At 41.1% G+C, this 13,448-nt stretch overlaps 1 protein-coding gene across 3 annotated transcripts in view; it reads left to right on the top strand.

Moving 5' to 3' along the window:
- The first annotated feature begins 9,739 nt into the window (after positions 1-9,739).
- ltk (leukocyte receptor tyrosine kinase) overlaps positions 9,740-13,448 on the top strand; it is an 81,910-nt gene continuing 78,201 nt past the window's right edge. For 2 of the 3 annotated variants that reach the window (XM_053632191.1, XM_053632192.1), the window contains exon 1: positions 9,741-10,108. In XM_053632191.1, the coding sequence (XP_053488166.1) occupies positions 10,054-10,108 (55 nt within the window). In that variant the 5' untranslated portion in view covers positions 9,741-10,053. Of the gene's footprint in view, positions 10,109-13,448 lie in introns of all 3 variants that reach the window. The other variant, XM_053632193.1, reaches the window with a different exon arrangement.

Below are 13,448 nucleotides of genomic sequence, written 5' to 3' on the forward strand. Positions count from 1 at the left end.
GATGGTCTATAAAAAAAAGCTTTTCATTACCAAGGTGTCATACAAGAAACATCTCATGATGGGTAAAAGAAAAAATTTTCTTTAGTTTTGATGCAGAGCATAAGATCTTCAGTGACCTACTTCTGAAAAAGGAAAATTGTTGTTTGGTATATTAAACTTTAAAGTATAATTACACCCTTGATTTTTGTTAGTCCTTGTCCTTTAGATATGGAGAAAAATTTACTTTTGGGGCAGTACACAAGTCAGTGTGTATGACAATACTCTAGCATTCTGCTGTCTTTGGAACTTAGGGGGAGGGGGCAACATTCAACTAGGAAGTTTGCAAAGGAATGGTCGATTAAGTTGGAATTCCCTGTCTGAGTTGGGTCAGAGAACAATTTACCTTGCCCATGTTTGCTGACATATAAGTTAAATAGTAATTCTGCATTAATATTTGCTGTGTTCCCTGAATGATCTGTTAACTTATTTTGACCAGGGTTGCACAAACTTTTGCATAAGACTGTCATAGTAATAACATTTTCCTGACGGCTTTAGATGAGTATTGAGAATTTAGAGTAACATTTGACAATATGGAGTCTTCACAGTTAACTTTGTTAATGTACAGTATATCAGACAAACCAATATTGACAAACATTGTGTGAATATGCTGTGACTGAATTTTTGTAATGATTCAAAAAAAAAAATGTCTAATAGGAAAAAGGGGTGTTTTTTATTAGAAAAAGCAGCTTTTCAATATGATCAACCAACACCAAATAATGACCATTGGATAATGATTGTATGAAAGTACTGTACATTTCAGACTTATTGGTACAAAAATAATCCAGACCTATAGATACCAGATATGGATACCATATATACCACTGTAGTTTTGTCATGAACAACCAACTGAAGTGGACACGCACAGATTAACCATAGTCATTGGACAAAGCAGTACCCTGTTTCTTGTAACTATTCTATGTACATTATTTGGAAGAACCTCAAAATGCTCTAAAATGTTTTAAAAACTGAGACCAGTAATGGCAAGTGGTAATTTAAGACCCACTACAGTATTTGTAACTTTTCAGCAAGTTACTACTTGTACATTTTGGTGTCTTTCAGAAGGAGAGTACAGTGCGATTACACTTCAGGTGATCTGGAGTTTGCCACATAACCCACAAATTGAGTTTTTTCCATTTAGAATATAAATTATTTCCAGAGGCAAATTCTTGCCTTTGCCTTCCAATACAAACTGATTATGAAGCTTTCAAAAAATACATGGAAACGGTTTTTGCACACACGGTTTTTGGTGTCGCATAACTAGTCAATCAATGTAACAGTTCATTCACATTAAAGGAACATTTTTTTCTGTGTTTTGTTTATATCAGGGAGTGCTCTTAAACGCAATGTGCAAAGAATTTTAATCATTAGTCAAACTTGACACTGAAGGCGATGCTAAAACCAGCTCTTTTAAATGGTGAGTGTCTTTACACATAATTTGCAAAGTGGTAAAATGGAAACTGAATGCTATGAATTGTTATGACAATATGACCATTGGTTATGGTTAAAATTTGTTTTAAAAATAAAACCTGCATTGAAATATATCACTTGTTATTTCCTAACTCAGCACCAGCTGTACGTGTCATTTGACAAAATGTCCTTGCACGTTCTTTTTGTCAGATACTAAAAATGTTAAGGTGACTAAACATTTGCAATTTCTGTACAGTATGTCTGGCACTTCATCTTAAGAACTGAAATGTGATCAATAGCAAGGCTAATTGACTCCTGTTGCTGCTGACTCACCTTTTCCGCACTGAGTGGGTTTTTTTTATCTCGCAATATGAACAGCTGGTATACCTCGCCTACCTGAAACACGAACATTACCTGCTAGGTCTAGAATATCAGAAGCTGGATGTTTTCTGTTAATTTATTTGCTATATTGTTATTTTTTCCCCCCACCTTCAGCTGCATGGGTTTATATAACTACTATTAAAAAAAAAAAAAAAACAAAAAAAAAAAAAAAACACATAGTCTAATAACATAAGTATGTATTTAGGCTATGATCTAATTAATGTTTATTTTTACATTTATAGTTATTTTTAACTGATGTATTTAAAAAAATACATTTGAATACATTGTTGCCCACTAATCATTTTGGATAAAACAATTAAAACACAATAGTGTGCTGCCTTGCGTCTTGCTCCCTATTTCCTATACGTAGACATTGTCTAGGTAGCATATAAAATAAAACAGAACCAAATATGACAGTTTTTAAAAAAATAAAAAGTTATCATTTGATAAAAAATGAAAAATTTTCAACAATGAAACTCTCGTACCCCAACAATTTATTTTTTTAAATAAATAAATAAAAAAGACCTGATATTACACAAAAAATGTGAAAACAAAAATGTTACTTAATACAAAGTATTGTGACTGGGCTTAAAAACTATTTTCTGTTGCTTCAAAGCTTTACAATCTTGCTGTTTTCCTAGGCATATTAATTATCTTTTTTAGATTAACATATTTTTCATAGCTAATTATGCAGGTTGCTTAAATGGAAGAGCTAAAGATATCTTGATAACAGCAATAGGATTTATAACATTGTAGTGCTATCTACCTGTTGAAACCATTGTCCAGGGCCGCCGGAGCAACGGGGGCAAGCTGGAATTTGACCTACTACTACTGGGGTGGTGACCCAGCACTTCAGGCAATAGCAGACAGGTCTGAGTCGGTTGAAAAACCAATCAAAACTTCCAGTTCAGCTAGGGGGTGCGACATTTCTACTAAAGGCGATCTTCTATGAGCGATAAATGGTTAATCGTGCTTTGGTGCTTAATGGCGCTTACTAATAATCATGTGTTGAATTGTTATTAGTGTGTATATTATAATTATATTATATTATATATATATATATATATATATATATATATATATATATATATATATATATATATATATAAAATTAGTATCACTAACTTTTAATGACATACAGTATGCACATATTCTTTATTAATTGATCAAAGTAACATTCCTCAAATGACATTCTTCAAATAAAGTAAGTAAGGCTTGCTGGAAAAATGTTTAGTGAAACAGACCGTTACTACAGCTACAAACAGCCTATTGCAGAACGTAAACATGTCTTAGATTTTTAAAACATGTTATGCAAAATGAAGCGTGTGGGGTCGAAACGAACTATTCTGACGTTCATTAAAAGGTGTGTTGTGCCCTGTGATTGTATTATAATCAGATCCTGGCTCCATATAGTGCTAAAAGCAAAATACCTAGTTAGTCTGTAAGTTTTTGAGACAAATAACAGATGTACTTCTCTCAGACAAAGATTTTGCCCCAACACTTTTAGATTAGTGGTGCCACCCTTGCCGTTGTCCATTACGTTTGAGACTATTGAAATCTTTTCGCCTATAAAAACATTGTCACGAACCTCGAATCGGCACGGAAGCAGGAGTGGGCGGCAGGTGTCGAGCGTCGTATCGGGAAGTTCAAGAAACGTAGTCGTAGGACAGGCAAGGGTCAAGCGATCGGGCGAACAACACAAACGGGGTCAGACAGAGAGTGTAGTCGAAACCGGAAACAAAGGTCGAGCATCACGAGAAAACAAACAAACTAGAACGGCTTGGTAACGCAGAGAAATGAGTGACTGAGCGTATACTTCGCGTAAATTCTGGGTGAATGACTTCCCTAAGTACTAGCGGTGAGAGTGAGTGAGTGTGTGTGTGTGTGTGTGATTGGTGCCAGGTGTGTCTGATCAGAACTCCAGGGATGGTGAGCGCATGCGTGCATGAGAAGTGGGTGTTGCATCTTGGGAATTTGAGTTCTGATCGGACTGAGCTGTGACAGAACCCCCCCCCCCCCCCCCCAAAAGGGCTCACTCCGGGAGCCGAGTTCTTTCTTGGCCTCCCCCGGGGTCGTGGACCAGGGAGAGAAGGATAAGTTGCGTGAAAGTCTTTAGTAAGCTGTGGATCCAGTATATCCTGCTTGGGAACCCAGCATTGTTCCTCAGGTCCATAACCCTCCCACTCGACCAAATACTCCAGCTTGCCTCTCCTGTGTCTAGATTTGAGGATGTTCTTGACACAGTAAGCCGGTTGTCCTTCAATTTCCAGAGGGGTCGGAGGAGTTTCAGCTGGTACTTCAGTGGCTAATGGACCGTTGATAACAGGTTTGAGACGTGATACGTGGAATGAGGGGGAGATGCAGCTGTGTCGTGGCAGTTCCAGACGGTAGGTTACTTCATTGACTCGCTTGAGGATCTTGAATGGTCCAGTGTATCTTGGTGTTAGCTGTAAAAAAAAAAAAAAAAAAAAAAACTATGAGCTTGTCTTAAGTCCTTTGTGGACAACCACACCCGATCGCCTGGTTGGTAATTAGGGTGTTCTTTGCGGAGGCGATCTGCTTTGCGCTTGTACATGGCTGTGGTCTCTTTCAGGCGTCGGTGGGTGTCAGCCCAGACACGCTCGCCATGTTCAAACCAGTGGTCAACGGCAGGAGCTGCGGTGGGAGTTGCATTCCACGGGAACAGTGGAGGTTGGTAACCTAGCACGCACTGGAAAGGAGTGAGATTGGTAGCCGAATGACGTAGTGAGTTCTGGGCATACTCAGCCCATGGCAAAAGCTTGCTCCAATCCTCTGGGTTATTGGCACAGAAAGTACGGAGGAATCGCCCCAGTTCCTGATTGATTCGTTCAACTTGTCCATTGACTTGTGGGTGATATCCAGAGGGGAGATTCACTGTTACTCCCATCTTGGTCATGAAGCTGGACCACACTCTGGAAGTAAACTGCGGGCCCCTGTCACTGACAACCTCCTCCGGAATGCCGAAATATCTGAACACATGCTGGAATAGAAGTTCGGCTGTCACGAAGGCAGTGGGGAGAGCAGGTAATGGAATGAAACGTACGGACTTGGAAAACCGGTCCACTGTGACTAGAACTGTGGTATTTCCTTGGGATCTTGGCAAATCTGTTATGAAGTCTACGGATGTGTGTGACCATGGGCGTTCGGGTATGGGTAAGGGCTTGAGCCTCCCAGCTGGGAGTGTCCGAGGTACCTTATTCTATGCGCAAGATGAGCAGGACATCACCACCTTGTGTATATCTCCCTCCATATTGGACCACCAGTACTTCTCTTTTAGGAGATGGTGTGTGCGCTGTGCCCCTGGATGCCCTGTGCCGAGTACCGTGTGTGCCCAGATGATGAGTTCTTGGCGGTACTCTTCGGGTACAAATAGTTTGTTCGGAGGACACTTTACGGGTACTTGTGACTGGGGAATCTGCTCTAGCTCCTGGTCCAGATCCCACTCTAGCGCACTGATGATACATGAAGGATGGATGATGTACTCTTCATGCTCGTTGACACGTTCTGTGTGGTCGAGACGAGACAGAGCATCAGCTTTTGTGTTCTTGGACCCAGGTCTGTAGGATAATGTGAAGTTAAACCTGGTGAAGAATAGGGCCCATCGGGCCTGGCGGGGTGTGAGTCGCTTCGCAGTGCGGAGGTACTCCAGGTTCTTATGGTCTGTGAAGATGACAAAAGGGATGTGTAGCCCCCTCTAACCAGTGTCTCCAGTCCTCCAGCGCTAACTTGACTGCCAAGAGTTCACGATTTCCCACATCGTAGTTTCTCTCAGCGGGGGAAAGCTTTCACGAGAAGAACGCCACCAGATGGAGCTTTGGCTTCTCTCCAAATCGTTGGGATAGAACGGCTCCTACCCCGGTCTCTGACGCATCCACCTCCACTATAAACGGTCTGGATGGGTCCGGATGTTTGATGATGGGTGCAGTAGTGAAGGCTTTCTTGAGCTTGCCGAAGGCAGATTGGGCAGTTGAATTCCACGACAGACGTTTGGGTCTCCCCTTTAGCAGGGACGTGAGGGGGTTGGCGATGGCACTGAAGTTTCTGATAAACCTTCTGTAGAAGTTCGCAAACCCCAGAAACCTCTGTAGTTCCTTGATTGTCGTGGGTGTGGGCCAGTTTACTACTGCCTGGACCTTTTCTTGGTCCATGGAGATCCCCTCAGGGCTGATGACGTATCCCAGAAACACAATGGTGGTTTTATGAAATTCGCATTTCTCAGCTTTAACATATAACTGATGACGGAGCAGTCGATGTAGAACCTGGCGGACGTGGTGAACATGTTCCTCCCGGGAGTCAGAATATATCAGAATGTCGATGTAGGCGATCACATGGCGTCCCAGCATGTCACGTAACACGTCGTTAATTAGACATTGGAAGACCGAGGGAGCGTTAGAAAGCCCATACGGCATGACCTGATACTCATAGTGGCCTGAAGTTGTGCTGAACCCAGTCTTCCATTCATCTCCCTCTCGAATCCGGACCAAGTTGTATGCACTGCGTAAGTCCAGAAGATGGTGGCAGTGCGCAATTGTTCCAGAGCGGCTGGTACTAGAGGTAGTGTTTAACGGTACTTCACGCAATACTGGTTTAGTCCTCGGTAGTCGATGCATGGTCGTAAACCTCCTCCCTTCTTCTCCACGAAGAAAAACCCCACAGATGCTGGAGAAGTAGATGGTCATATATAACCTTGGTGCAATGCTTCCTGAATGTACTCTTCCATGGCTTTTTGCTCAGTTACCGTTAACGGATAGACTCTCCCTCGTGGTGGTGTAGTGCCTGGGAACAAATCAATTGCGCAGTCGTAATCTCGATGAGGAGGTAGTCCACTAGCCTTCTTCTTACTGAATACATCCATGAGGTCGTGGTAAACACTGGGGATCAGAACGTTGTCTGCCTTGTCCGGGCTCTCAATGGATGTGGACGCGAAGATCACAGGGACTTGAAGACAGTGATTGATGCAGTGAGCTGACCAGCGAGTGATCTCACTTTGATTCCATGAAATTTGTGGATTGTGATGTTCGAGCCAAGGAAGACCGAGAACCACTGGATGCCGGGCCGTCACAATGACATGGAACGTAATTTTTGCCCTGATGAAGAGCACTGGTGCGGAGGTTAATAGGTTCGGTGCAGTGGGTGATTAAGCCATCTCCAATGGGGGCTCCATCAATGGCTTGGACACGGCAGGGGGTGCTGAGAGGACGAACAGGGATGTTATACTGAAGTATGGTCTCTTGGTCAATGAAGTTCCCCACCGCTCCAGAGTCGATCAGCACCTCTAAAATACAGGAAACGCTTGAGTATTCTAATATAACGGGTAATACGAACGCCGACTGAACTGAGTACTGGAAAATGGGTGCTAAACTCACCCCTGGCTGAGGTTGTTTGGCAGTTTTGGTTTCCCCTCAGGTAGAGCACTGTTTGAGAGGGCATTGTTACACAAAGTGGCCCTTCTCGCTGCAGTAGAAGCAACAATGTTCACGGCACCATCGTTCTCTCTCCTGCATGCTCACCCGAGTCTGTCCCAGCTGCATGGGTTCACTAGGGCTCTCAGATGCTGGTGCTTCCGCCTCACCGCGTATGGAGCGGCGGCTCCGTAGTAGACGATCCAGGCGTATAGCTACGTTGATGAGTGAGTCGAGAGTCAGCTGATCATCGTGGCACGCCAGCTCCGTTACGATGTCGGCATTTAATCCCCGGCGAAACATAGCCTTTAGAGCGGGGTGATTCCATCCGCTCCTAGCGGCCACAGTACGAAAGTCAAGAGCGTAATCCGCCACCCAACGTGATCCCTGCATCCAGGACAATAATTCCTCCCCAGTCTCCCGGTTATCTGGAGAATGATCGAATACCGTGCGGAAGCGTCATGTCAGCTGAACATACGTGCTGATACCGTTCCCTTCCTGTTCCCATTCCGCGGTGGCCCAGAGGAGAGCTCTCCCGGTTAAAAGTTCCAGGAAGTGGATTATCTTCCGATTCTCCGTCATGTCTGGGTACGTGGAAAAAAACAGGGAGCACTAGAGTAAAAAACCTCGACAGCGTGCCGGATCTCCATCATACCTCTCCGGCGCTGGAGTGGGAGGTAAGCGTGTGGTCGGCGCCGTAGAAAGCTGCGCGGTTTGGTTTAGCCGAGCTACCTGCTCAGTCAGGTTGGCGAGACGGTGATCATGGTCCCTAATCATCCAGCCATGTCCCTCGATGGCTTGCGGCCAACGGGGATCTCCCGCTGTTTCCATTGGAAGGCGAAGTATTCTGTCACGAACCTCGAATCGGCACGGAAGCAGGACCGGGCGGCAGGTGTAGAGCGTCGTATCGGGAAGTTCAAGAAACGTAGTCGTAGGACAGGCAAGGGTCAAGCGATCGGGCGAACAACACAAACGGGGTCAGACAGAGCGCGTAGTCGAAACCGGAAACAAAGGTCGAGGATCATGAGAAAACAAACAAACTAGACCGGCTTGGTAACGCAGAGAAACGAGTGACTGAGCGTATACTTCGTGTAGATTTTGGGTGAATGACTTCCCTAAGTACTAGCGGTGAGTGTGTGTGTGATTGGTGCCAGGTGTGTCTGATCAGAACTCCGGGGATGGTGAGCGCATGCGTGCATGAGAAGTGGGTGTTGTATCTTGGGAATTTGAGTTCTGATCGGACTGAGCTGTGACAAACATCATATTAAGTGTGCTGGCAATGTCCCCATGTGATGTCAACACTACAGACAACCGCTAAGTTCTCAGGGGAATAACAAAAACACAGCTCCCAACAACAAATTAACACCAGAATCATTCAGGATTCTGGATTTATGCATTCAGTGATTCAGGATGGACTATTCCTTTAAAATGCTAATCCCTTAGGCAGCATGTTTAACCCTTATGCGTCCTTATGGACATTTTTGTCTTTTTCATTTAAATTTTTTATTTATTTCATTTTTTAAAAACATTTTGTCTATGTTAATGCAAACAACATAAAAGGAAAATACATACGTTAAATATCCATTTTTTCTGATTCTGCTGTATTATAGAGCGCCGCAGACCAACTGAATAAATGATGCAGCTGTAATTGTGTGGGTGTTTGTACGGATATCAGAGTTGTGGTTTGCATGTGTGTACTGAATGTTTTATGTGTGTGAACAGTTTGAAAGAAAGAAATTATACTGGAAATCACAAATCCCACCCATGTATATGAGTCAAAGAAGGTTACTGGGTTTTGAAGATTTTTGCATTATGTAAAGAAACTGGCATTTAAAGGGTTAAAATTCTGAAAATGAATGAATAGTTTGGTAGTTATGATCAGAACTGATGCTGGTAAAAAAAAAAAAGTCAGTGAAGTGGAAAAAAAAAATTTCTATTATAGTTTTTTCACATAGACATTTTTGTCCTTTATGGACCTGAGTGGTAGTTGTTTATTTATTTATTTATTTATTTATTTATTTATTTATTTATTGTTGTTGTTGTTGTTGTTTTTTAAATCTGACACGGCATTAAAAATATGAATGCATCAAAATGAATGTTGTTTTAATCATTGACATATCAAAGACTGTAATAATCAAAGAAAAAAAAATTCTGCTTAGCATTTAGTATATGGAAAATAATTACTATTTTTCTTTTTTCTTTCATAAAAGATATCTGTGGTATTATGTAAACACACCAGAATTTAAAGGGTTACAATTCTGAAAATGAATGAATGAATGTTTGGTAATTATGATTAGAACTGACGCTGGTAAAAAAAAAATAAGAATAAAAAATACATCAGTGAAGGTGGAAAAAAATTAATATATAATATTTTTATGACAGTTTTTGGACATAGACATTTTTGTCCTTTATGGACCTATGTGTAACTTTTTTTTTACTTGATGCACAATGGTTAAGTCATCTTCAGTCAGAAAATGAAGACTTCCTAAAGCTCCTAAAGCTCACAAACATCAGATGGTTCAACTTCTTTTCTTGTTAAAAATTTCAAACCCTGCGTGTGTGTATATCCAGCGGCACTAGGACCAAGTGTGACGGGGAAAGCCTCAGTGATAAACAGGGCCGAGTAGCAGTCAGTGTCAGTCGCGCGCACGCTGCCGCAGCATCAGTATTATTATGAATGAGAGCAGAGAGTTGTGAGAACAGAGCTGCTCTGAAAGTTGTTTATTTTATTTTTTTTAATCATAAGGAACTAAAAGAGGCTAAAGACTAGCACTTTATTTCCAGGATTCTTTACGAAGCAGCCATGGAATATGCAGCTGGACAAACTTCACTGACATTAATGTTGTTTATTTTAACAGGTGAGTGTTTTATGAGTGAATGTGTGATTTTTGGAAAACTTGGATTTTGTAAAACTTTAATGGACTTGGTGTAGTTTGTATAAAACCTTGAGTATTGATCAATTTAATGAGAATTAGACATATTTTGACAGTCTGTTGAACATTACAACCTGCCTTTGCCACATTTCAGCCTGTCTTGTTGACTTCTAAGGACTAGCTGTGTATAAACCTAATCTGCTCATTATTATTATTATTATTATTATTATTATTATTATTAATCATTATTCAAATAAAGTCAAGAAATCCCCAAAACAAAGCAATGAGCTCAGTGGAATGTTTCTTCTATAACATCTGTGACTGAAGAATAATGATGATAAAAGTATGAGCACTATCTTCTTTCATACTGGTGCTGATTTAAAACCATGCACCTAATGTATTGTTTTTAATTTAATATTGCAAACGATATGACAATATTCATTATTTAAATAAACACACACTGTTTAAAGGACCATAAGTAATTGGACGACTCATTTGACGTTCCATGGCCAGGTCTGTGCTATTCCATCATTATTTCACCTACAAGAAAGCGGATAAACAGTCTAGTGTTGATTTCTTTAGGGGCATTTGTATTTGAAATCTGTTGGTGTTAACACTCAGTTTAATGTCCAAAGAGCTGCCAGTGAAGCAAGCCATCATTTGGCTGGAAAAGCAAACAAACAAACAAAACAAACCCAGCAGATAGATAGCAAAAACATTCAACAAAAACCCCTACAAGTTCTGAAACAACATCTTATGGATAGATGAAAAATAGACAAAGATCATCTTGTGGCAGAATTATAAGAAGAGAAAAGTACGGAGAAGGGAAGGAACTGCTCATGATACTAAGCATACCATCTCAACGCATGGTATAGGCATGTATAGATGATTTGAAAGTATTAAAAATTACAGTTTAATTTATAATTGTTAGTTTATCCAGTTACTTTTGGTCATTTAAAAAAAAAAGTGTGGGGGGGGGGGGGGGTGGGTCTTGCATAAAAAAAATGCTGTAATTCCTACACCATTCACCTCATCTGGACTGGATGTAAATACTCTTAAATTAAAGCATAAAGTCTGCACTTGGAGCTCAAATTTACCTTCATTTATTTTATTTCAACTATAATATACTGTGGTAGACAGCTGAAAGAGCAATAATTTGGTCAGTGTCCAAATATTTATGGACCTGACTGTACCTGACATAAGCACCACAGTAATGCCCACTTGAGCATTGTTTGTAGACTTGAATTAACTGCATTATTCTTGTTTTCAAATAATGTATCAGATCATACATGATCATTCCACGAAAACACTTCTTTCACAGCCTGGAGGATAGTGAGCTGAGACATTTGCTTAAAGCCCAGTCCAAAAGTGTCAGGCAGCTGGGACAGAGATAGTTGCAGGTTAAGAGTCTTTATTTTAGAACAGGCAAACAAATCCAAAACGTAGAGCAGAATCAGAGACAGGAAACAGGCAGAATCAATGTACAAACAGAGATACTTGGGCAAAAGACAAAGGCATAAACCAGGAACCGGAAACGTAGTCGTAACCATAAACACAGGAACTAGAGAACATAAGGCTTGGTATCACCAGGTATGTGACACTGAGTGTATACTTTGCAATGAACAAAGAAACATGAGCGCTTAAATATATAGACTAATCAAGGGGTAAACGGAAAACAGGTGAAAGTAATCATGACACACTAGGGAGAATACCGATGGCAAGACATTAACAGAGACAAGACATGAAGCAAAACAAAATGCACAAGTAGGTTCCATAGAGTTGAGAGCTGCAGCATGCAGTGCTCGGCGTCAGGGGAAATACGTGACAAAAATTTTTTTATTATTATTATTTCTGCTTGTTTAAACACTGGTACTTTGAAGTCCATGTCTCAAAAATAGGTACAAGATAACTTAAAGCACAAACAAGAAATTAACTGATTGAAGGGGGTTTCTAGAACACCTTGACCCTGCCAAAGAAAGTAAAGACAACAGGTTGAGAAATCTTAAAGATTACACAGACTAAATCATTATATTTTTAAAAACTAAAATATTTACCCAGCCATGTCAGAAATACACAGGCCACACAGGTCACACCTACAACTGCACTGTAGCTCTTGGCTGTTTTTTTATTTTTGTAGGTCCCAGTGCAATCCCATTCAGTACATATCTTCAATACGTTTTTTTTTTTTTAAACAGAAAATTCCTGAAAACCATTCAAGTCCTGTTTTTATGGTACAGTTCATAGTTCTTTGTTTTCGTTTGCTTTTAGTGAGATTGAATAAGCAGATGTCAAGAGCCAGGGGACAACTAAAACTTGAGTTAATGTTACTCAGGAGGAATAATATTGACAGCTCTGAGACATTCTTGAGATGATGAGGTGGTTGATGTGGGGATGTTGTACAGAGAACAGACCAGAGTATTAAGAAGAGCTGCCAATCTGTTTACAAACAGCACAAAAGACATGAATGGCATTTTTTAAAAATATCTGCCAATCCTGTTGCATGCTTCATCTGTCCATCCATGCATCTGTCAGATTTACTACACATGAAAAAGCTTTTAATGTAGTGTTGCAATGCTGATTTAGGTGTGGTGTTATCTTCCTTTTGAGCCACTAGCACGGCTTGAATTGACCCACCATCTGTCAAGTTACAAGAAGACATGCATCAAGATTCTTCTCTGCCATTCCACCCAGCTGGTGGAATGAACTTCCACTGGCAGTCTGAAATACTGAGTCACTGGCTGTCACTGGCTAATTAAAGACTGGAGATCTATCTCTTCATTATGCACTTAACACTATAAATCAGAAAAGAAAATCCAACCTGTACTCTGTCTTCGCCTGCTAACTCCCATCTAACAGTATTCTTAGATCCTGGCCTGTTGGTATTACCGTGTGGACACTGTTTAATAGAGACTATACACTGATCAGACATAACATTAAAACCACCTGCTTAATATTGTGTAGACTGTCTTACCCATCAAGGCACAAACTCCACAAGACCTCTGAAGGTGTGCTTGGGTATCTGGCACCAAGTCCTTATTTGCCCAGCCCATCCTGTCACCAGTTCACCGTTGTCCTTCCTTGGACCACTTTTGCTAGGTACTAATCACTGCATACCGGGAACACCCCACAAGACCTGCTGTTTTGGAGCTCTGACCAAGTTTTATCAGATCCTTACATTTGTCCATTTTTCCTGCTTCCAACACGTCAACTTTGAGAACGGACTGTTCACTTGCTGCCTAATATATCCCACCCCTTGACCGGTGCCATTGTAATGAGATAATCAATGATATTCACATCACCTCTCAGTGGTTTTAATGTTATGGCT

Source organism: Ictalurus furcatus, chromosome 9 (assembly GCF_023375685.1).
Source record: "Ictalurus furcatus strain D&B chromosome 9, Billie_1.0, whole genome shotgun sequence".
NCBI classification, from domain to species: domain Eukaryota; kingdom Metazoa; phylum Chordata; class Actinopteri; order Siluriformes; family Ictaluridae; genus Ictalurus; species Ictalurus furcatus.